The sequence below is a fragment of the Acipenser ruthenus genome, chromosome 9, assembly GCF_902713425.1.
Source record: "Acipenser ruthenus chromosome 9, fAciRut3.2 maternal haplotype, whole genome shotgun sequence".
Classification (NCBI taxonomy): Eukaryota; Metazoa; Chordata; class Actinopteri; order Acipenseriformes; family Acipenseridae; genus Acipenser; species Acipenser ruthenus.
This window is the reverse complement of record NC_081197.1, coordinates 4929465-4955498: the sequence shown is the minus strand read 5'-3', so window position 1 is coordinate 4955498 and position 26034 is coordinate 4929465. Positions and strand designations below refer to the sequence as shown.

At 38.9% G+C, this 26034-nt stretch overlaps 1 protein-coding gene across 3 annotated transcripts in view; it reads right to left on the bottom strand.

The window, feature by feature from the left end:
- The window catches only part of LOC117407470 (E3 ubiquitin-protein ligase CBL-B-like), a 63891-nt gene extending 43789 nt beyond the window's left edge, over positions 1-20102 (bottom strand). Inside the window, exons 1-3 of one of the 3 annotated variants that reach the window (XM_034923435.2) lie at positions 19722-20102; positions 18995-19172; positions 17158-17408 (exon numbers count right to left, since the gene is read on the bottom strand). In XM_034923435.2, the coding sequence (XP_034779326.2) occupies positions 17158-17408; positions 18995-19162 (419 nt within the window). In that variant the 5' untranslated portion in view covers positions 19163-19172; positions 19722-20102. Of the gene's footprint in view, positions 1-13517; positions 13583-15668; positions 15785-17157; positions 17409-18994; positions 19173-19721 lie in introns of those variants that run through there. The other 2 variants (XM_059030892.1, XM_059030893.1) reach the window with 2 other exon arrangements.
- Between the last annotated feature and the right edge of the window lie 5932 nt (positions 20103-26034).

The following is a 26034-nucleotide window of genomic DNA, read 5'->3' as shown; positions in this document are numbered from 1 at the left end:
AGACAGTTGATTGGACACTGGATATGGAGTGATTTCAGCTGCAGAATTGCAAGCTTGAATAAAAAGCAACAAAGAAATCACAGGAAAAAAAATATATATACAAATATATACACTCAGCAATTTCAAACCTGGCGAGACGGTATAACCAGACACACACACTGTCAAAGACAGGCCAAGAGTCACAACACCTGCCCAAGATCGACATTTTGCAGCATCTTCATAATGTCAATTGTTAATCAATAAAAAGTCTTGCTCTAAAACAGAGTTTGTCATTTTTCGATCACATCTAGTGAATTTTATCCAAATATGAGTGCTAAAAGATGCAATTCCAATAAAACTTTTTTTTTTTTTTTGTCAGTAGCAGATTGTCAAAGCAGCATAAATATTTATCGGACAAGATGCTGGATGACACCGTACCGAACCTTTACAGTAGATATTCAAGACACATTTTCACTTTTGAATGAAGTAGCATCCAAAAGTCTCAGAACCTCTCGTACCACACAAACAGATGCAAGACACAGACAGCAAATGAGAATGGAGTCTGTTGGGTATTTCTGACGGAACCCCATATCAGATTATCTTACAATACCAACTATTAACATCTGGAGTGATGTAGAAGCTGCTGTATCCAGCACCTGTGCATCGCTTCTCAAAAACAACCCCCACAACGCCAGCCTTCACTTTTGGACGAGTAAGAATCTGCTCTACCCTTCCAATGAAGAAAAGAATTGTGGGCTTCTGCACTCGCTTGTCATGTAAGGTGCATTCCGAAACTCAATGCTAAGCCAAGCTGTGAAAGACATTCCTATCGTAACACATACAGCAGCTTACAGGTCATCCTGGCTGTGTCTAACTATGAAAACAATGCAAATGTGAATCATCAGTTTAGTATGAAAACTCTAATATATAAAAACTAAATTGCTGTTGCTTCGATAGACTTTTTGTAGGTACTGAAACATGACAAGGTACCGTAAATAAATGGTTTGGTGTTCAAATTTGTTACATTACACAAAAAGAGTTATTTTATTAGGATTATTCGCTCTAAACGATTATGTCACACTTTCAATAATGTCACTGATGCTCTCACCGTTTGAAAAGCACCCTGTACTGCTGGCTAAGAGAATCGACTATGTTCTTGCAGTCCAGTGTGGTGAAGCTGTGACGATACCAAAGGAAAGCTTCCCAGAATGCATTACAAGGGAATGGAACAGCCTAAGGGTTACACTATATTAAATGCTGAGAGATCTTGTTTTAGCTCACAATATCCCCCAAGGCACTTCCATTTCCTTGTACTTTGGAACAGCATCGTACCTTTAACCGACAGCTACCCGACAAGATGAACAAACTTACTCCTGTGTGCATATTTAACCAGTTAAATCTGTATCTAGCAAAAACAAAAAGGTGCCATCTACAGTATTTGCCTATCTTGCAACAGAACAAAAAAAAACTCAATTTTTTTCTGCAGTATGCGTTCTATTTCTTTTAAATGAGAAACAACTGGCAAAACTGCTAGGGTGAGTGACTAAGGACTGCAAGCGATCCAACATCACTGACTCATCAGCGAGCTGCAAGGCCACCCGCGAGAGAAAGTTCACATGGTGACCATGTGGGGAAACAAAAAGTCACATGTACTGTTTTTTTCTTTTTTTTTTGTAGCTAAAATGCTGTGCAACCGTATATTTTCATAATCAAGGTTTCCATTTTAAGTGACAGACGGGGTTAGATTTCAGAGCCTCTAATACTCCACTCTAGTGCTCACTCGACCAGCTAAGCTATTCTGCTGCTTTATGTTCAACTTATTTGTTCTGCATGAAGATAATGCCAAGAGGTCTTTAGTGCAATGGTGAAGGTCATTATGCAGTATAGAGTTATTATGAAATAAAAACAAAGACAAAAGTTGTATTTATGTACTTCTGTACAGTATTACACCATTGCCTTAAATAAGCACGATTCACGGTTTATTGAAAGAAACAATGAATGTGTGTTGTTTTAGTGCGTCTGCATGTTGCGATTTTTATCACGTAGATTCTGTACTTGAGATGGTTCTTTGTTGGATTTTTGAGATAACTTCACAAAGCAGCATTTACCGAACCGTTTTTTTTGTAAAAGGAAAAACAAAAACTAAAAGGTGCATGGAGCTTTTAAATTAAACCTCATGATTTAATTATTTGAAGCTTTTTACAGTACGCAGTTGGATGGATTCAAATACCCTCCAGTTCATAGAATGCAGATAGAATCCACCACTAATCCAGAGCTGCATTATGTACGAGCTGTCTGCCGATACTCAAGTCTAACCACCTGGAGGGGGAAATGAGGCAGCTTCTGGCAACATCTAACAAACTCATTATAAATGAATAACACTAATAGCTCTTTAATGGAGACGCAAACACACTTGGATGCCCTTGCAGTTGCACAACATTTAGGCTTAAAATATGAGCAAGAAAGCTAATTGAGTGTCGTTTTATTACATACTCTTTATCCATTTTATTTTTATTATTTATTTATTTTTGCTACAGCTTATCCTACAAGTGCCTAATCGGCAGGGATCTATTCAAAGGCTAATTTAGGAGTTTCTCAAATTACAGCCCAGTGTAGTATTTAAATCAGAGTCATTCGCAGCGTGTACTCAATGTTAATAAACAGATTCCATCGCAGCCGACACAGCTGGCAAAGGATGAAGACGAATCAGATAATGAATAAAGGAATGTTCTGATGAAGCATGTCTCAGTGCCAGTATACAGTATTACACTCATACTCTACGACTGTCACAAGCAGATTGATGATGGCATGGAACAGATTGCACATGTAGATATTTGACTGTTACCACAGTAGGGGACAGCTACTGGGTTTCCTTTTTGTACAATGTGCTATAATATAAAAACAGAACTCCTGGCAGTCACTGATTGTACAGTATGGAGTCAGGACGTTTTATAAGTGAGATACAGAATGTCAGCAGGTGTTGAGTGGAGGTGTAATACCATAATTTTATTGGTGTAGTTTTATTGTTGGGTGAATAGCCAGTTCACTGCACACATGCAACTTTATGTACTACACTCCCAACTTGGCAAGAAACGGTTTTAATATACCGGCAGAGCTGTTTGTACTGGTTCCAGGAATTACATTCAGTGCACATCTGTGCCAAACTGTGCGTCAGTCTACTCAGGTGGGCCTGCAGTGGATCTGAATTCATTTCTGTCCACATCTGAACTACTGTATGTGTGAAATGATATATAGATTTTATATATATTTTAGGACAGACAGACAGACAGACAGACACATATATATATATATATATATATAGATATAGATATATATATGTTTTTTTTTTATATAAAAGGATTAAGACATCAACAATGAATCAAAATAAAAAAAAATGTGTGCGACGTCAATTTTCCTAAAATCCATTCTCCAGATACATTAATTGAATTGCCACCCTTAGTTTTGATGTAGTTATCGGCTTTAAATGTGCACCAAATAAACTGTGGTACAATTATTGCAGTTATGCTAAAACAATATATTCTGTTTATTGAGTTATCTGCAATTTGTTGGCCTTTTTGCTACCACCAAAAATAGATTGATTGCTACTGTAACCCTCCTCAAGCAATGTCTCAGAAAAAATATCAGGCTTCATTCTAATAAAAATATTTGACAACCAAATAACACTGCTGTACATTACTTGGCAGGAGAACTCATCAATATTTCAGACCGAATATCAATAACAGGAACTGTAGCTTCTGTAGATTTTCAGGGAAATTATAAATGGATAATTTGTTGCCACACATTTCAATGTATTCATTCTCTTTGCATTTAATTATAAAAAACATTAGAAAATAGATATTGTTTTCATTTTAGCCTTTGCTAGAGGCTGCATGTAACATTTAAAATAGCATGAATTGAAAACCTAAACTGGTCTCCCACTTCCTGCCAGTAGCTACAATATGTAAATAAAACAAACTGACAAGACAGACAACCTGAACAAACTCCCCCAAACAAAAAACAAAATGACAAAAAGGATCTTCCACCTCAAGGAAATAAAAATGGGAAGACAGAACGCTAATTAAAAGATTAAGTGAATCATCCGCTAACTCACCACATCCTCTCAATAATATGTTACTGTACCGTACAGTAGACTACTTTCTGCCCAAACGAAGAATGCTTGCAGGCTAGATCATACTTTAAAAAGTTAACATATTACACGGTTTGAAGTTTAGTTTAACTAGGGTACAGTGGACCATGAGTAAACCAGCTTCTGAAAACTATTTGTTTGTATCCCAGTAAACATTCAAATCAAGGCAATATGTAGACATTTTTGTTGTGGGCCATTTTTTAAACATTTGAATGCTTTTAAAAAAAATAAAATAAAAAAAAAGTATCCTTATATGGAATAGCGTACATGCCCTCAATGAACTTCCTGCCCACCCCAGCTCTTCTTTGTACTTTGGGTTGTATTACAAGGGATAAGACAAGACGAAAGAACTTTAGTTTTTCTGGGTTCACATTGTCTCCTTACAATCTGATACTCCTGTGTGGTAAATTACAAGGTATTTAAAAGCAAGAATATAAAACAGATTGGCTAAACTGTGAAAGTGACTCGGCCTTCGCGGGCAAAAGCCAAAGTATCTTGGAAACACTATAAAAATTAAAGCCATCAGTACCGTGAAAAAGACAACTACATGTACTGTAACAACTCTGCATTACGTACATTAAAAAACAGGGACAGACTTCTTCCAGATACACTCAGTAAGGCCAGTGTAGCCCTCTAAATTAACTGAGTACTTGTTAGAAATTGTTATTATAAAAATAATCCAATTGGCCTACTTTAACTAGAACAGCTGCGCGTCTGAACTGATCCAGAATTGTTGTAAAAGGCAGAGGAATTACAAATTCACTCTGAGAATTGTACGACATCCTGGCACTGGAGCAAACCAGCCCCCAAACGCAGAGAGTCAAATGTTTCAAATGGCCTCTCGCCGACATAACAAAAGGCTGCTGGGACACCGAATACATTCACAACCTGAACTACCTTAGCACGGAGCAGTGGCCATCTGACAGACTGAAACATGGAAAAAGTGAGAGAATGTCTTCTAATATTTGCAAAAGCCATACACCGTGCATGACTTCATCCTACCTCATGCAAGATAAATAAACATGCAGTGTTTATTTACCTTGCAACCTAGGCATAAAATACAGTATGTAAAGAATCCTTTTGATTTGAGATCTATTGAAACACCACCATTTCCCCGGCACTCACCGACTCGCTCACTCACTCGGATGACAGATACGTTTCAGAGATCATGCAGGTCTGGGTGTCTAATCATTCCATAGAAATGAGCAAACATCCTGAAAATCTATCTTGCATCCATTCAAACGCCAACAGAAAAACTAGGTGAATCACGCAGTTATACTGCATTGTCAAGCAGATATTTGACATAAGGAGTGTAACTCTCTCAATACAGTGGATTAATTTACTGTAGATTTAAACGTACTGATAAAGTAATGTTATTCAATTTGACTTGTCTGTAAAGAAAAATATCTTTAGGTCCTGCTCATTGGTGAAGAATCTATTATTGATTCACCAAACAGTTACTGTATGAAGAGATCTGTCAAGTTTAAAAATACAATTTTATTTTGTTTCTCTCCTTTCAAACTAATGATGCTAACGAAGTACAATAAAACACGGCTTTGTGAATTTCCACCAAAAACTCATTTTTCTACCGCGGCAACCGAGTGACACTTCTCATAATATACAGTAAACAAGTACCATGATATCACATCTGACACACCAGTTATCGTCAATGTTAATTCAGTTAATTTACCATGTATAACTAATTATGAGTCAGTGTGAGGTCGGAAGAATCAGGGGGTAAAAAAAAATAAATAAATAAAAAAAACACTGAGCAGATGAGATGAAGTGTGTCGGGCACAATGACAACTATGTATGTGAAAGTTTTTTTATTTATTTATTTTTTTTAAATACATCAAAAAGTTAGTAAAAGAGTGCAAGCACTACTGTGAAAGCACAGTAAAGACACTGGCCCTTGCTTAGGAAATTAAAGTATTTAAAAAGTTAATCAGTACATGTACACCTACGCCAAGTAACAGGACCACTAGTATGTCAACTAATGTGTCATTTTGTACTATACATCTTTGTGCTCTGTACAGGAATGTGTGCTGTTAACTGTGTTCATAACTGCATATTCTTGCATGTGGTACAGTCAGTCTGTAGAATTCTTTACTAAGAACTACAGAACAACGAGGGGACAGATTTTCCTCACTTCTGCATTTTATGGCAACAGTCGACAACGGTGCCGGCTCAAAGCCAAAGCTGAAATACTTCTATTAGTGGTGTAGCTCACAAAGTCTTAAGAGCAAATTAGAAATATTTAGCTATCAAAAGGTCACTAACCGCACATTTCTTCTGAATAATTCAGCAGCTGTGTGTGACACAGAGAGAGAGAGAGAGAGAGAGAGAGAGAGAGAGAGAGAGAGAGCACACAGGCTGAGCAGTCCTTTGATTTCGGCCGTCTGGGTGAGCCCCAGATTTGTCACCGTGGAACATTCTTTTCTAATTGTAGGAGTTGCATCTCCGTCACAAACACAAGACAGACATCCCTCAGTTGCCAAGGTGCTGGGGTTGCTTGTCATTTCTCATAAACCACATTACTCAGCGAGCGAGCGAGCGAGCGATCCCGGGGATGAGGAGGGAGACCTGCAAACTGATGACTGTACAAGCCCAGACTCTTAGTAAATTCCTTGTACTATTTTTTTTTTTTTTTTTTTCTCCCAGATTTTTTTCTTTTAATCTTTCCTTTTGGATTGAGGCATCATGTGATTGCTCTGGTTTGTGCCGCAGTTGGTCTCTGTCAGCAACACATTTTATTTTGATTTTACTGGAGCTTTTCACATTGTTCAAGGAAAACTCCACCGAAAGGAACCAGCTCATGTAAGAGACAAGCTCCTAAATCACTGTCGTGACAGCACACTCGTGTTTAGTAGACTTCGTTTTTTTGTAAGTTGCAACTGCAGTACAGCTGACTGACTTTCCAGAAAACTCAATAACCAATAATTTGATAAAAGCGAGGAGCAGTGGGAAATAAATATAAATGTATTTATACAAAATGCACGGCACTCGAGTAACACAAACTCTCCTGTTTTCAGACTGCCCTGTACCGTATATGAAATATTAAATTACAGTGCATCCCTGTACAGCAAAGGAACCTGTAGGGGCAGGGCATTCCAGACAGCGCTCAGCATGCCGACTGATGTTTGTTTTACGGGGTGCAGTCATATACAGGAACTGCAAAAACATGTACAGTATGCATCTCAAAAGGTCTATTCTGGACGCCAAAGAATAAACACTAGAAATGGTTCAATCTGAGCAGGGAATCAACAGAATTTTTTTTTTTTTTTTTTTTTTTTTTAATCATATGAAAATACAGATGGTAAAACAGGTAGTCCATTTCAGCATTAGCATCACTAATCGGATGGCTCCTTTAGGTTTTAAAAACTGTTTCTATGTATTTCAGATCGTAATAAGCCCATCTGAAATGTGCAGGTATTCCCTGTACAACACTTAAATAAAAATCACTACCAAACAGGGATTGTATGATTATTTGTTATGTTTATTGGGGTTTACTGCATGCAATGGCAAGTTCTGTAGGTTTCAGATAGAAGGGTGTGTGTGAGCCTAAAACTGCCTTGGGGTGTTGTAAACTAAAAGGACAGTCAACAAGGTCTTTGTACTGAAGACTAATTTACAGAATGTAATAGAGTAATGTGTTATGAATAAATGATTGCACTGTACAGTAAACTGAATGTTGCAACTTTGAGAGAACATCTGCAATTAAAACCAGGAGAATTCTAGAAAGTAAACATGCACAGGAACAGTTCAGCAAGTAAAGTAGGCATCAATACTGGAACTACGGTCAGTTACCACACTGAATCACCCCCAACCAAATGGTAGCTCCCTTCCTCCCACACCTCCCCTTTCAGGTGGAGCAGTCCGGCACATGCTGCCAGTCTTTAGTATATTTAGCTGGATACTAAAAAGGTGCCGTTTCTTCAGGATGTTCCCACAGAGGATATTACAGATTAAACCGCAGCCCAGGGGAGGTCAGGGCAGGATGCGTGTCAGCTAACTTTCCAAAAATAGATGGAATACACAGGCAACCGGGATCCCCCTTCGTAAAACACATCAGCAAACCAGAATCCAGTTCCATTAGCTGTGCACCGGAGGAGACACAGACATGGAGACTATAGCAAGACAGCTGTCACTGCAAACCATCCGGTCACTGTACCACAGCTGGACAAAGCACTCCTGCACTAAGCATGCGTCTGATTGTTTCAGTGAATACAACTTACTGTACAGGCAAGATTAACATTACTGCTGTACTTCCCATGTTAAACATCCTGCATCTATACTGTTAGTGCAACCCTGTGTCGCGATTAAATTCAGTGTCTCGATTGGATTTGACCCGGGTTCGAAATTCTTGACATGGTGTAGCTCCTGCCTACTTATTGCAGCCAGTTTAAATAGCGCTTTTCTGTCACCCGGCATGTAAAAGCAGCTTAGTAAAGCCAATTCCTCATTTATTTGCTCTACACGGCTTTCTTAAACTGCCTTTGTTGTACTTCTGAATGTCTAGAGGAAGCACCATGGTTTGTTTATTGATTATATATTTTTTGTAATATTTCTCTTCTACAGTAGTTCCACATGGCTTACTGTACTGTTCACTTTACTCTGTTATCCCCCTGCAAAGAAAAACCATTACCCAGTGACCGGGGTTTTTAGCACTGTAAAAAGAGATGGCACAGCTGATAAAACAAGAGAATGTCACACTTGCTTAGGAAATGGTACCTGACCAGCACACTGTATATTCAGTTGAGATATGTTTAGTTTCTGAAGCAGTCTACCGTGACAATAATTAATTAATTACAAAAAAAAAGTCACTCATTCATTCTAAAGTCCAGTAAAATCTGAGTGAACATACCGATGCTCTTGCAGTTGTTTTTAAACACAATCAATCCTACTTTTGATCTGCCATCCAAAAAACAAAACTGAGCTGCCAAGGAATGGACATCCCAACAACACTACCCAACACAGTTTGTGACCATCACCGCATACTGTATCTATTGCCCATACACATTCAACGAAGTCACTCAATTCTCCTTTATCCAGCCACTCTCAGCTGCTGTCTTGTCAAAACGACCGACAATCCGTAACCGCCGGTTCTTAGGACTAAAGCAAAACAAACTGAACGCTGATCAAAGAAATTGTGAGACACCATTCAAAGGGTTATTGCAGTAGCTTGGCTTGAATTGAAAACACAACACAGAACTAGAACTGCCCGTAGCACACACAGGGCTTTAGAATGGGAACGAAGCAATGCAAGAAAAGAAAAACGCAACACATTAAGTAAGTTATCTAAACTATTGGAAGGTCTTGATAAGTGTCTACAAGTTCCTTTCAGAAGCACATTGCTTCCACACCATCAGTGAGCTTTAAAAGAAACCACAACAAACACACGCAAACATACTCGCCATGACTTAGAGCGACACCAGCCTAATTTACTACTGTACAGAAGTTAGACACAAGAACAGAATCATCCCCCTCCCCCTCCCCCTCCCCCTCCCAAAATAAAGTAACAATAACTTGCAGCAACAAGACACATTAACAAAATGGTCAATTTGGAGGCAAGGCTACAAGATCATAAGAGATATAACAGAATCCTTGAAATCACTTAAATTCAATTGAGAGAAAAATGGCAACATTCACTAAGCAGAATGACTCAACACTTTCCAGTTACCGGTTTTTAAAAAGAAAAAAAAAAAAAAAAAAAAATCACGCAGTAATGGAAACTAAATTTCCATGTCACATGGCAGCGAGGGTACTAATTATTTTCTTCTGAAGCCAGCAGGTTTACTGTGCGAAGTTCATGTTTTGTCATACATTTACCGGTATGCACTATTTATTCACAAAAAGGTCAAAAGCCCCTCCAAATTCTGTTAATCATATTTTTCCATTTCCAATTTTCATTGCATTAACTACTCGGTACTTTAGGGGATTTCTGCACACAGATCAGATTACTTTGCTGACTGACATAGGGTGCGATGATCAACCCCAAAAGAAACCTAAAACAGAACTCAAACAAGCTGGGGGGAGGGTGGTGGGAGGGTGACATACCAAAACCCCCACAAGATGTGCCTTGCAAAAGGGGAGAGAGTTAGAAGACAAACAACACTGAATAAACGAACAGACGCAAGTTAAACGATCTTCACGTACTTCATTAATACTAGTGCCAAAGCACGCTGAACATGATCAACTCTAAATAAGTAACTCAACACTTTCCCCCAAAAAATAACTATTCTATATTAAGTGTGCTTGCAGCAAATTTAACTGCAGATTACATTTCAAAAAGAAGAACATTTAAAACGAGTGCTAAGATGACAGAGGTGATAAAGATTAGAGTAAAAACCAAACAAAATGACAGGCTGAGTTGCGATCACAAGCCATGAAGCGGATCGTGAGCAAACTCCAGACTCCCAGCAGACTTGTGAAACAAAGGAAAGCACACATGCTACCCAAGAAACAAAAACAGGAAACATTATTTTCTTTAAACCCCATCACTCAGTTTGTTGTTTGGGTCAGGAGGAGAAAGACGACATAACATGGACGCTAGATTTTAAAAATCACCACATACAATTACCCTTTAAGGTACAAGGGATATACAACAAATACAAAATTATTTTTATTTTTGCAATGAGGTGCATGAAACAGAGTTTAAAATTTACCAACAGGTTGGATCTGGTCATCCAAATTGTCAGTTTCTTCATGACTCTCAAATGTATTTTAAGAAGAAACCGTTTGAACAACCGCTCAATTCCTTATGTACCTTAAAGGTTGAAAGTGACTGAGTTTGTGTCACTCCACCTTACTGTTATTCGGCTGAACTTACTGCTGGCTGTGTACAGAGTGGTCTCACTCCAAAACGGCAGCTGAAACTCCCTCCACTGGTGCCTCTATATAGTATACAATACAATGGTATAGGCCTCCCTCTCACACAACACAGTTCCACAAGCTGTCTGTCAAATTAATTGCCAATTATGAAAACTGCTGCCTATTAGCAGAGTCAACCATTGCATTCTTTGTGTTCAGTAACCGACGCATCTGTTAATTAAACTGAATTAATCAATCAATTAATTAGTTGTTTTTTTGCCACAGACGCACAACACAACCGTTCCCTGTTTAACTGTTTTGATTCCTCCAGTTTTGCTTTTGCACATGCCAATCAATCTATCAAAGCGAGTCTCAGTGTGGATGCTGTGTTGCTTTGTTTGTATTTAAACTGCTTCAACACAGAACGGCACCTTTTAGAAGGGGGGGTGGGGGAACCAGTTGGAGGTTTAATGGAAACTGTGTTCAGGGAACCAGAGGGCTCAGCTGGCATCTAACTGAGCCTCATCAAACAGACAGCAGAAACCTGAAAGCCCTCTGAGGCTCCCAAAGTTCTGCAAGGCATTCAAGCCCAGTCCTCATGAAATGATCATTAAAGAGGACGGTCGCAAAAGGGAAACCTATGAGCAGGACGTTTTTTAGTTGTTTTTTTCCCCCTCCCAATAAACCAACTCTGGAACAATAACATTTAAAAAAAATGTAAAAATGCTGCTAAAAGAACAAGAATGGAATCATTTCTGCAGTCTTTCCTCCCAGCTATCGCTAGATCAGAGAAATGAATGCGACCAAATCTGGACACCGTATGTGCTTGATCTTTAATGATTAGTACACATCAACAGCTTCTAACAGGGTTTTTTTTTCCTCTCTTTCTGGAGACTATAAATCCGTTTTTTTTTTTTTTTCCATCATTTTCTTTCCTAAACTCACTTGTGGTTTTAATTAAGGATTTTTTAAAGGCAGTTTACTATAAAATCTAAAACTGATTGACTTTGGAACTTCTGCTAGTAGGCATGTTTAATAAAAATCACCTTGGATCTTGCTGTAGTGTAGTGCAGTACATATTTATTGAGTTACACGGTTTGAAATGCTTTTTAATTACCAAGGCATTGGAGTCCCTGCTGTCCGCAGTATTTGAAGAGGCAGTGCCTCCACACTGGGTTTTTTTTTTTTTAAACACACTAAATACTGCTACTTCTCTACATACCATCGGGCAGTTAGCTGCACAGCGCAGTTTATTTTTGCCTGCATCACAGCATCTGATTTAAAACAGCAAGTAATGAAATGCACAGCCAGTCTTTTAATTAGCCATCGCCTGCTGTGCTTTATTTATTTATTTCAATAAGCTGTTCTTAAAAGATCAGATAAAAGTATTTCTGGTTTTGAGAAGAAAAAAAATCTATACATTTACTATTAAACAAACAATACAAAAGAGGGTATTAGTTTATCAGCAAGGGCTGGCAGAAAATAAAAGGAGCATCAAAATAAGTTTAGTTAAGAAGGTCTGCAGGGCTTCTTTCCATGTCAACACCCTGGACTGCAGGGGGCTGGAAACTCAATAGACATTTGAATGTATAGTATTGGGTAGCACTTTGAAAGCAGAACGGCTTGCATGTGCAGTCTTTTACTACCCACGCAGGGTATTGAAAAGGTCTCATTCTCTGTTAGTTAGTGGTTGGGGGTTGGGGGTGGGGGGAGGCTGGGGGGGATCCAGACCTCCATGTGATCCCATTTGGCAACCAGGTGGCAAGATGCAATCAAAGAAATCCTACCCCGAAGCCCTGCGGTTCACATGCGATCCTTTCACCCACAAAAAAAGCTGCAATTACTCTAAATATTTTTGTCAGCAAATAACTGACGAAGCCAAGTTACTCCAGCATTGAATTTAATAAAGCACAATGGGAAAAAGCTGCTCCGAGGTTTGCTGTTGTAGCCAAAATAGTTTGTTAAACTTCATTTTTGAATGGCAAAGAAAACCAGAGGGGCTATACGTCCCAGTAAAATGAAAGCCTTATAGTACATTAATCCACTGCAATTACACAGCACGTCTCACTGCAATTGAATGCTAGAGTTTCAAAAGCCACACTATTTAGTAGCTGTCTGTGTTCTAAACCGAATGAAAAAAACAGAAAAATATTGTGCCGATTAAAAACAATATATAATAAATTTAACTGCATTACATTTAACATTATGTTATTTGTTCTTTCTCCGGTACAGTCTGCCCCCACCACCCACACAACTACTTTCTGAACAATGATTTCTCGTATTGAATTGAGTGAAACGCCTCAAAAACAGGACAACAGAAACTGATGCTAAGGGGTGGCTTGGCCTATTGCATGGCAAGTGAAAAAAACAGGGGAGGATAATGGTCAAAATGGTTTTCTGGTTGAATGAGTCTGTGCATTCACATGATTAAGATCAAACATCCTAGTTTGCTTTCATGTTCCTCTTCCTCAAACCAGTCTGAATATTAAACAAGAGAACTGATATACCGCTACATTCAAAAAGGAGAGGACAGTCTAAGCACTGCAGTATTCTTCAAGTTAAGAAAAAAATAAATACTTACGTAGGTGAAACTTTGAAATACCCCAGTATGAACAGCACGGATTTGAACATGGCAGTTTTCTGCAAAGGAAAACAGTACTGTACATGTTCACCGAGGTGTATCCAGCGAGACCGTAACCGCTGCTGTACAAAGAAAAGCAGCACAATGGACCCCCACCCGCCCCATCAAAAAAGACAAATCATATTTCGTTAATCCCACAAGGAAAGACGTCCAGTGCAGAACTGGCAAGAAATGCTGTGCTCTGAAAAACGTAGATAAAAGCAGCTTAAATGCTTGCTTTTTCTCAGACTGAAACAGCAGTCTGAATCCCTTTATTTATCCCAAGTCTCGTTTTAAGTCTCCACTGTACGGCAAGTGCTGCTTTTTTTTACGCTTTTGTTCTCGTGTGGGATCATCCACTACCGAGGGATACAGAAAGCGGCAGGAAAGACCATGCGCCCAGTGAAGAGTCATTGTTTTCATGTCTAGGAATGACACGGGTCTACCAGACAGCTGCAGGTACAGTACAATGTAAAAGAGCCCCCCAATCCCCCACCCCCAGAACATACTGCTTTTGTCTCACCGGAGCCACGTTTCATTCCCCTGAAGAAGCTACATCAAAGTGGAACTCTAAAGGGTTTAGCGAGCCAGGCTAGACAGTCTACAGAATAGAATTAATAGCAACCTTATCTGCAGTTAAGCCCCCCCCCCCCCAGTCTTCCATCCACACACACTTTTCCTTAGGGAATCCCCCCCCCCCAAAAAAAATGAGATAACGTCCATCTATTACAATCTGCATGCGCTGTGGTCATCCTGTCTATTTGTCTCCTTCCCTCCGACTTCCTTTCTATCCGTCATTAAATGTCAATATATTAAATTGATGGTGATGCATTAAGAGTAGAAAACACACAACCTTGCCAACCTTCTGAGTAAGTGTCTAAGGGAATGAGGGAGCACAGGAACACACTACGTCTTTGCAGGATGGCTTTAAAAAAAAAAAAAAAAAGACAATAAAATAGGCTTCTATGCTCCGAGTGCAGCGCGTTTTCTGAAACTGAGCTTATCAAATAATAAGATTGGTCTCTTCCTCGCTCCCCGAGGATTGCAACAGCCAACTCTTACAATAGAATTCTGCTAGATGAATATATTCCTTACCTTCTGTTCCTATTCAAAGCGACTGGAAACACTTTCTTTCACGGGGATGAGCCTAAGTAAAATGTCGACAGTGCCAACCTAACTCAATTTCTTACTGCAGTGCAGCGTGTGAAGAGCTTTACTGGGTCAGTGCGATGAGCTTAGAGGAAGCAGCAAGGACAATGCAAATTAAAATAAAAACAAAAATCAGTATTTTGTGTTAGATTTGGAAATGTCACATTTTTCACTTGGTCAGTTTTTCGTTAAGTAGACTACGTTATGCAATTCAATATGTTAAGGTAACATTATTCAGGAGGTTTTATTCAAGTTTATGAAGCAGGATTAGTTGATGTAAAACTTTTGGCCACAGCTGTACTGTATAAAGTTGCATTGGTCTTCCATTAATTAAAGTAGTGGCTCATTTATATACTCAACAACATCAGTTCAAACTAACTCTCAAATGCCGCATCTGGGACCTATTACAAATCTGCAAAGTGGACACTGCACATTTAAATGAGCCTGATTACCCTAATCAAATCCATACACTGTACCAGAATACCAAACCTACCTAAGTCTAGACCTTTTTGTGTGGGTTTTTTTTTTGGTGTTGGTTGGTCTTTCCAGACATATTTTCTACAGAGCCCCTATTACCCTGGGATCTACATGGCCAAAGAAGACCATGCAGATCCCAGGGTAAAGGAAGAAGAGATTATATATATATATATATATATATATATATATATATATATAAACACACACAAATTTAATGTACGGTACCTAAATCCGGAATTATAAATGCAAGATATTCAGTTCTACTACATTGTTTGAGCAAATGCTTCTCACGGTCTTTCATGCTGTAATGAAAGAGATTCATTTACAAGCCGAGACACATTGGACTAATTTTAGAACTATGGTAAATGCATCTCCCCCACCCAAGATCTTTGGAGATTTAGGGCAAATTGTATTGAAATGTTGTTGGGACGTCACAAACAGACTTAATTAATTAGCAAATAAAGATCAAAAGGAATTAGGAATGACCTGCAGGCCTGCAACTTGACCCTCGCATATCCCCTCAGGAAGCAGGAACCAATATCTGTGGTGAATATAGAAAGCCATACTTCATACACAGTGACAACCATATTAACTCAATTACAATTAGAATGTGCAAGGCATACGAAGGCTCCCAAAAATACATTCATTCATACTGTAGGAGCACCGAGTCCTCCGTAAATGGAGGACAAAATACTGCTGGATTTTGCACAGAAAGCAGTCACGGCCTCTATTTCCTTTGGTAACAAATGCTAAGGACAGCTACACTTTGATATTGCCACTAGCAGCGAGCAGGTCCTTTTAGAATTGTCATCTCACTTCAACTTGGGTTTCACAAGTTATTTGCAAAAGATAGCTATTCATTATTCTAAATACATTTAATGAAACAGAGGAGGCTATTTAAAAAGTAGGTGGCATAACAAACCTATTTTGAAAACTAGGGTTTCTAAAAATGACTAGCAAGTAATTTAATTTTTCTTACTGAAAATGATGATGTTAACTTAGAAGGGCAAGGTCTTTGTCACAACACAGAACGACAAACCATGAGAAAATTGTAGGCGGTATGATAAAATCATATCCGTATGGAACAATGTTGATTACTAGTCAGTTATCAACAGTCTTAAATGAAAAATATAAAAAAGTTCTGTAGTGTTGCAATTCACAATGCGTGAAATATGCTCTTTTGGTGATAAACCATACAATCTACCAATAAAATTTTTTAAAGTACGTTTATAATCTGATTTTGTCCCCTGTTGCTTTGCTCAAACATTCACTGTATCCAATAGGCTCAGTCTCTCTCTCTCTCTGTCTCTCTCTGTCTCTGTCTAAGCAGGTATAAAAAAACAACAATAATTAACCCTTGAGAGAAATTCCTTTTTTGTTAGATATGAATTTCCAAAACTAGCTTCTCCTTCCTTTTCAAATGGTTCTTTAATAAAAATAGAACACTTTTGCTCATCTATCCTGATTGGAAGAAAAATAAACTTTCATACCTATAAAAGCAAACACACACCCAGAGAAATACTTCACCTGCAGCTTTGGTAACCTGCAACAATATCCAACAGATTTTTCTACGCACGCTGATGGTTGATTTAACCATGGATAATTTAAGCTCCTGACCAATAAAATGCTGCATTCATATTTATTAAACTTAGGCCTACTACAAATCTGAAACTTTCAAGGAGCCAATAAAATCAATGTTTATGAATATGCCTATTCAAAGAAAGGACCAAAAAACTAAGCTGCGGTAAAAGTGTTGCAGTGAAATGCCAGCAACACACCCCCCCACCCCCCCGCCCGATTCCATTTTCCAATATTCCAGTTTACAAGTCCATGTATACAAACAATACAGAACTGTGGAGTTGGTGCATCACAGGGAAGCCTACAGCTTTTGTTTCACCCCCTCAAACAAACAAAAGCAAAAAATAAGCAGGAAAACAGACTGTACAGATAAATATGAAGTAGCCATTGCTCCTACCTGTCCTGTGACTGCTCCTCATACATCCTCTCCTTGCCCTCTTTAAAGAGTCGAATAGCCCTTTTGGATTTCTTTATCAAGCTGTCGATGTATATTTTAAAGTACTCGTTCTCGCTTAACTGAGTCAGTCTCTGATTCTCTTCATACTTGCACAGTATGAGCCGCAGGTGCTGGTAGGTGTCTGGTAAGATATCCAGAATGTAAGGGGGGCTGTTTTTCAGCTGCAACTTGGGGTTTTGGCAGAGTCTCACCTGTAGGCATAGATGGAGAAAATATACCTTATTAAAATATTGCTGGGTAAATCACGGCAATTAAATACCTCAAACAGTCCAATTCTCCAGCTCTAGAGAACCTTACATCAATAAACTGATGCGAAGGACAACTGTGCATAAATGATACAGGGGAGCATCTGGGAGCATCTGGGAGCAGCCTACTTAAGGCTATTGTGCAAATGGGACCCATTGATAAGATTAACAAGCAGTGCTGATCATCTTAAAAGATCATTCAAGGTCTGAGCTGCAGTGGTCTGAGCTCCAGTGTTGTGTGAAAAGGGATACAAGGATACAACATTTTATATTGGAACAAACACCACTTGGAAACAGGCTGAAATTACAGTGTTTGCATTTGTTTCAGCTCTATAATACAGTTTAAAATGTTAATTAAATAAAAAGATACCATGCTAAGGATACCATTGCATAACTAAGGTTTTTAAATGAGTAACACGCTCTACTAGCAAGGTAATTTGATGTGGTGGGGGGTTTAAAGTGTATAGCTACTGGGAGTCAAGCAAAAAAAAAAAAAAAAAAAAAAAAACAATGGAGACTTGACTCCGAGACTTATTTACAGTTCGGTGGTACTAAACCCCCCTACCCGCAAACATTGCATATAAACAATTTAAACAGCATGTTAAACGGCTGATCTGCTAAAGCGTATCTCTGCATCTGGAAAACCACTGAATTAACCGTGTCTGAGGGTACATGTGAATCTAAAGATGCATGCGTCTCATCTGATAATCATTCAACATAACCAATGCATTCCAAGACAACAACTGCACCATCTCATATATATATATATATATAATTACACACACACATTGTTGATCTTGAGTACTGGGGGTCACCCCCACCACAAAACTGTTTAAACGCCAGGAAGGAAACATGTCAGCCTTCTCGTCAACGTCCAAATCATGACAGCGATACCTAAAAGGCCACTATTAGACATCAACACCAAATCAGCCCCAATTACTGCCACACACAGTAGCTGCTAATCTAGCAATTAAAATGGTTTTGCAATGATGCGTACACAGCAGAGAGCATGCATAAGGAACCCATTACGCATGAATGCCTATTTTGTCTAAGTTATTTATACATTTTTTTTTTCCCCATTGGTCAATTAACAGTAAACGTTTTTTTTAACACAGGAAGTGAAAGAATTGCCAAATCAGGAATAGATGATTATGTTATTTATCAAATATGTATTTATATAGGGACATTAGAAAATCATACATGGACTAACTTAGAATTAATAGAATTCAAGTTAACACGAGAAAATGAAAACTAGCGACTCAAACTGTTGTGATTTTTCTCTTATATAAAAGAGAAACAGTACAGAGGCCTGGGTTGGAGGTGAGACTTTACAGTTAGTCATAAAAAAGGCAGAACCACAACGGATTATGTTTTGCTGGAAGCAATCACTGCCTGCTTGAAATACTGCTAACAGGGAGAATGGTCCAGTCGGAGTACATCAGTGGCGCAGACTTTCTGGACCATATCTCATCCCTACGATGTATCTATCCTGTTAAAACGACACGGTTAATACCAGTGTATCCGGCACTTACCACTTTATCCATGAGCTTCCATGTCTTTTCTACGGTGCGGCGGTCAGCCACCGCTTGTTTTGGTGGACCCACGGCGTCCTGAATGGCATCAAATAAGCCCGAAATCATTCCTTTTCGGGGGTTTGGCCCACGTCCCCCGGGGTTTCGTCCACTAAGTGCAGTTGCCATCTTCTAAACACTAAAAAATAAAAAGAAATCCTCTAAACTGACTTGCACGCATAGCTAACTTTCTACTGATGAAAATAAAAATGTACCGAACGAGTATGTATACACACACATGCATGTATTTATATAAAGGCATTTAAAGCTAGAGATGACTAATTGAGTTTACAAATGTAACTAAACTAAGAGACAATTATGTTCTTTCAACTACCGTATCACTAGTCCATGTCCTTGTTGTTTTGTGCTATCGTAGCAAATTATATATATATATATATATATATATATATATATATATATATATATATATATATATATATGGTTTCACTAAAAATAAAAATAAAAGTCAACTTAGTTCATGACGTTCTTGCGAACAAAGTATCCTGGAAGCTGGGGTGATTTAAGTGTCGCTTTCTGGTTTTCAGCCGCAGCTCAACAATTATTTTCAAGACAAAATCAAAAGCATTTTCGTCACACGCTTGAAACTTAGCTAGTTGCATGAAGATACTGGTTCTGTGCTGTTTTCCGTGAGTACTGCGTGTTGTAGTATGCGGGGATCCAGACTTACTGCAGCAAACAGAACGCATCCGACAGTCATCAGCCAGCAGAGTCAATGGAGGGTCTCCTTTACTAAGAGCAACATTTTTAAAAAATACACAGATATATATATATTACAAAAAAAAAAAAAAAAAACAGCTGAAACTGTGTAAAGCTGTTTTTCATTCAGCAGTCCGGAATTATCTTCCACGGCAGGTCGAACAGCAGCTTTCTTTATATAAACTATCTTTATTGCAGTCGTGTTTGCCTCAGTCTTCACGCCGCACTGAAATGCAAAAGCCTTTTAAATCCTTTGACAACTAAAAGCAACAGCGTCCCACTCATTTTCTCTCTCTGCCCAGAGAGGAGGAACAGCTCGCTCGGGAGCTAGAAGTGGGTGGGAGCATTAAGAGGACCGGCTTGACTGACGCGAGTTAGGTGCCTATCAGAAAATGCATTCGCACAGCGACACCGGCAGCGACCCAGCCTGACAACACCAATAACAAACAAGCAGATACGACGTATTTTTTCCGTCCGCAAGTTTATCAGCGAATTATATTGCGAGGAATTGTATGGGGTGGTACTTCGTTTACTAATATGCACAGCAAGGGCTGCTGTAAACATATTTTTTTGTTATTTTCTCTAAACCACGTGGAAAACAGTGTAAATGCTGGTAAGCAACAGTGTTAGTGCGTGGAAGTAATGCAAAGGTACCCGTAACTATGTTTCTATCAACAAGACGAACACATTTCTACTTAACTTTGGCACAAAAATACAGTATATGCAAATCTTACCGTGGATAAACCTAAGCAAATAACCCTCCAAATTAAAAAGAATTATCATTGTGCAACTTTGCATATTTTTTGAAGCTGTACCGTTTCCCTCATATGCAATTTAAGTAATAATAATAATAATATTTGTTTATTTAGCAGACGCCTTTATCCAAGGCGATTTAGGGTGTGTGAACTATCCATCAGCTGCAGAGTCACTTACAACTCCGTCTCACCCGAAAGACGGAACACAAGAAAGTCAACTGACTTGCTCAGGGTCACACAATGAGTCAGTGGCTGAGGTGGGATTTGAACCGGGGACCTCCTGATTACAAGTCCTTTTCTTTAACCACTGGACCACACAGCCTCCATAATAATAATAAACAGACAGAATGCCAGACCAGTATCAGACACCCCCGGAGATTGCTGCACCGAAACCTAAAAAGATATTTCAAAATGAATATTTTGTTTTTGAACGGTCAAAGGGGAATTAAAATATACAGTGGCCAGAGATCATGCCAAGAAATAGTGTAAAAAGATGACGAAAATATTATTAAACATGTCTGCAGCAGAAAATGTTTGTAAGAGAAGCGAAAGAAAACAGGAAGGTCAGGGGTCTGTCTTGCGTTTGGCAAAAGCTGTTACAATTTACAACAGGTATCTTTAAAGATATACAAAAACTGACTCCATTTCCTCTGCCTTCCAAAGACTGCACTGTAGTGCTTAAACTATTGCCAGAAAGAGGAATTTGGCGACTACCTTTTCAGCTAAACCCTGAAATCAGCGGTAGATTTATCCTTTGTGTGCGAAGCTGACAGCACTGACCAGAGTGACATGAAAACGTATTATTTACCATCGTTTTTGAACCTAACAAAAATATCTGGAGGCAGTAATGCAGAAAATAAAGTGCAGCCATATATTCAGTTTTTTGGAAAATTAACAAAATGATGATCCAGTACAGAAAATTGTGTAGTTTAAATCATACAGTGCGTCAGTAATTCTGTCACAGCATTATGACTGAGGTATGTTTATTTTATATTATAATTAAATGTACGTAATACTAACGGACAAAATATATGATCTTGTCCTAGTGAGGTCAGTATTTTGCAAGGTGTCCGTCATGTAACATGACTGTGCCGACCCTATGTGTTATTGATATATGATATGTGTTATTTAGGTTGAATTACCGCAATTATGTTACCTGTTCTTGCACCAAGTTTTCCTGCACCCTACAGAATTAACCAATGCTGCTTCATAAAGTCCAGTATAACCGGTTGAATATAATGTTACGTTGTTAACATATTGAATTACATACTGCTTTGCAGTTTTTTCATATTGATGATTTGCACATGTCACCAAATCACGTGACCTAAGTGTGGTCGTCCATTTTGGACGTCAAAAAGCTTTGGACGTCGTATTGACAACCTGCGAAGATGTAGGTAGAATTTTCTTTTTAAAAACAATTTTTTTTTCAACTCATCCTATCAGGATGGTGACATGTTTGCATCAGTGCCTAATACCAGGGGGGTGTGTCCGTCATCTTATCATGGCTAAGGTAATCACGTCTCAATTTCATTTGATAAACTAGCAATGACAGTGACAGCACTAATATTGCCAAAGGAGATCCATGCGCAGCGGGATCTCCCAGGGCTGGCCTCACAGCAGCTGGCAGAAGTTTGAAAAACAGATTCTCCTGGGCCATCTGGGGGCCACCAGGAGAACTGTCTCTCCTGACCTAGAGGAATGTGCTGCACCACCTGAGTATTGCAACTGGTGTTGTGCAAACGGGTGGGTCTGAGGACGCAAGCCGTCAGGACCCCTCTGGGGCTGCTGAGGCTGGGGCTGCCTTGGAGCCTTCCTGGGGTGGTTCCGTTGGAACTGTCTCCCTGGGTGCTGGTGCACTGGGGCCCCACGTCCTGCATTTCTCCGTCCTTGCTGACAGCCCCTTGGATAAGCTGTCGCAGAGGCCTAGAGGCGGTGCCTCAGGTTGCCCCGTGGCGCTGTAGGGATTGGAATAGTCCTGGTTATCGTAGTAACTGCCGGACGCCATTGCCTCCCACTTCCCCGTGCTGGGGCATGGGAGGTGAGTATTGCAGCTACGCGATGTAAGCTGTTGAAGATATATATATTATTATTTTTTTTTTTTTTTTTACATGAAACGCAGTTGCGTAGCGTTAACCTCGGCCTTCAGCTGCCGAGTTTCTTATTCCGGGGAAGTGGCAAGCCGACTTCCAGGAATAAAATTGCAAGGGAACTCTCTCTCTCTCTCTCTCTCTCTCTCTCTCTCTCTCTCTCTCTCTCTCTCTCTCTCTCCGTGCCTGAACCCCCACCCTCTATCTCGCTCTACGTCTCTCCCCAGTCTCCTTTCTCTCACACTCTCTCACCTAGGCCCCATCTCACAGGCCGTCATTCCCCAGGGCTCCCTGGCTAGGCTCCGCTTTCTCTTTCATTCAGCTTTCTCCCCCTCACACTCTCCCGCGCAGGTGGTACTTATACCCCCCCGCTGCTCCCATCCACTTCACCCAGATTGACCAACCAGGTCTATCCCTGCTCTTTTCCTACTCTAGGTGGCATGGTGGCCCCTTAACAATACATATAACATGTACACCGGACAAGACAGACAAGACAAACAAACGGGACAACATAAAAGTTCAGCAGACACAGAACGGTGCCCGGGTCGCTACAATATACAGGGACCAACCCTGAAAGCTTTAGGAAGCGGTCAGCAATTTGCTCAGTGATTGTGACTTGTTTATTTGGTCACAATTTCTTAAAGCGTAAATAGCTTAAAATGTTACGTTAATTGATTTCCCCGCCATTTTATAGTATTTGCAATCAACCTGCGTGGTTCTGGGTTCCTACATTGAGTTCTCTTTTTTTGTTTTTCTCTATTTTTTTTTTTTTTTTACCTGTTATTGAACTTGTTTTAAACTGGTCAACAGAATCCTACTGGCCCAGGATTCCATTGAAATCATGATGTAACAATGGGACCATTCAGCTCTACCAGCCCCATGGGACGGCAGAGTTAAAGGTCCGCTGTCACGTGATTTGAATGGAATGAGGAAGGCAGTTCAGTGCCAGCATTAAGAATTCTCTTGACAAGCTCAAATTCAGGTTAAGGCAGTTTTAGAGAAAAATGGTCACAACTCGCTGTTGGAGCAACAGAGCCCCAAAAAGCACCCAATGATTGCAAAAGCCATAAAATAAACAAGATTATTTGATTAAGTAAAAATAAAATTGAAGGTACTTATTCTTTAGGATACATTACTATTTAGGCACGTATTAAGCATGACATGCACATTGGTAAGTGGCTTCCACAAAACTATAAAGGACTTCACCAATCAATCAAGAATTACTACGATAAAGATTTTCAAAATAATAACCACAAATACCTCTTTCGATCATAGCATCCTGTAGTATGTTAAAGGTTAAATTTTGTTTCTTAATAAGGATTTTTATTTTCTGTTGAATGTTTCACTTCTGCGTTTAGCCTAGCAGATTTTGGTCAATGATAGCTGACATCCTCTTGAAGTTTTTTTGGCTACTCAACCCAAGCCGTCTTAAACTCGAAGCTCAATTGATCTGTTTTTTGAATGGCCTAGCTTATATTTGTTTTTATTTTAATCAATAAAAACAAATATATTCTGCTATTTTTCAAAATATTTAGCATACTGCAAGGTGGTGTTTCTATGTTTATTTTACTAGAATAACTACAGCTTCTATTTGTAGATTTAAAGCAGCAGTTTCCCCACACACTTTTTAAAATATGGATATTAAACAATAGATTTAGCTTCTCCACACATGGGAAGGTGCTATAAAATGAGCCACGATACCATGTTTTTCTAGAACGACACAAATTATGTGTTATATTAAACCATTATATTGTTATTTGTGTTGTTGATGTGCTTTTGCAAATACGAAAAGACATGGGACAGATATAGTAGTGTCTTCACCGCAGTTATTTGTTCTCATATGTGTTATGAATTTATATTTCAAAAGCACTTATTTCTACAGATAGTTGCCATTATTCTGTAAACACAGAGAAACAATTAAATCTGTACTCAAAACTACAAACACAATTATCTCCCAGGCAGTACTGTGCCTCTGTTCTGCAGCCCTGTAATTATTGTTTCTAGACCTTGCAGCAATTACCTAGCACTGTGCTAAGGTCAGTGGTGATAAAACAGTGGATACAAATCTCTTCTGTTTGCGATTAGGAATAACCTGCTCAAGTAAACGATGAAAAAGAACAAACCCAGATTTCTGTTAATGATACAAACATGACTCATGGCAGCAGAGATTGCACTCGATTGCCATAACTGCCTTTTGTTAGTGTACTGCACAGCCCCAGTAATGTCTATAACTTGTAGTAATTGCAGTGATTGTTTGTTAAGCAGGCTCAGATATATACATCTTTCTCATATGGACACATGAAAATAACGTCAATTCCAGTACTGTGCTGAAAAGCTTTAAAATCGCTTAATATCCACTGAGACCAAGGTTCAAAGTTCATAAAAAAAGCCTTGTAAAGTATATGTATTTTCTACCATTGAAATTAGGGTTTAAAATGGGAAAATCTGGATTTTATCTTAATTTCAAGGGGAACCATACAGCTAAGGAAATTGACTCAAATCCATTTCTAACTGTGTATGAGATACACGTCAATCTGAATCAAATTCAGTTGTTTAAATTAGTATCAGCCACATTTGTTTCTGTAAAACAGAATCTAAAGATATTGAGACAGATGGCAGAATGACAGGGCTAAATAGCAGCCAGGATCGCAGTGGGAACAATAATAAGTTCTATTATAAACCACAGTGGAACTTAATGGTTATATTCATTAAATCACTGGGAATAACCCAGTACATTTGGGACGAACTCACATTTGAAGCCAATGCATATGCAAAATAGGATCATTTAGTGTAGAGGGCTGTTAGCAGGATTATCGTCACCGGAAATGACTTATGTGGTTACTGAGTATGTCTAAATGAAAATTAAACATTAACATGATATGTGTTCCGTTAAAAATAATTAGTGCAGAGCTAATCTGTGTGGTCAGTACTGTCAAGAATTGTAAAGAGCTCTAAGCTGATAGTGATCAGTCTTATTTGGCAGCTAAAACAAGTAATTCGAAGAGCCATGTTTTATTTTTTTTATTTTTTTTGGGGGGGGGGGGCTAAATGAAGAACAAGGGGTCAACTCAAATAGCAAGGTGTTAAAAAAACAAGTACATGAACAGTGCTGTGCGGACAGCAGACAGCTGCTGCAGCCATTATGCACATAGCAACGCCCTTCATTCAGCAGAGAACAGGTAACATTTATATACCGATTACTGGTCAGAGATACAAACCCTAACACATTTCTAAAATACATTTTATTAATCTTACCTGCTTTGCACTTTCTTTCGCTACATTGCTCTCAGATGTGCAGTTTTGAAAGAAACACGTGGTATGGCAAACATGTATTTTCATTTTAAAGGTAGAATTTTTACCTTATCAAACTATGTCAAGTAGCTTGTGACTTCAGCAGTACGCAGTATAGTCTGATATCCTTGTATTCATAAAAAAGAAGGAA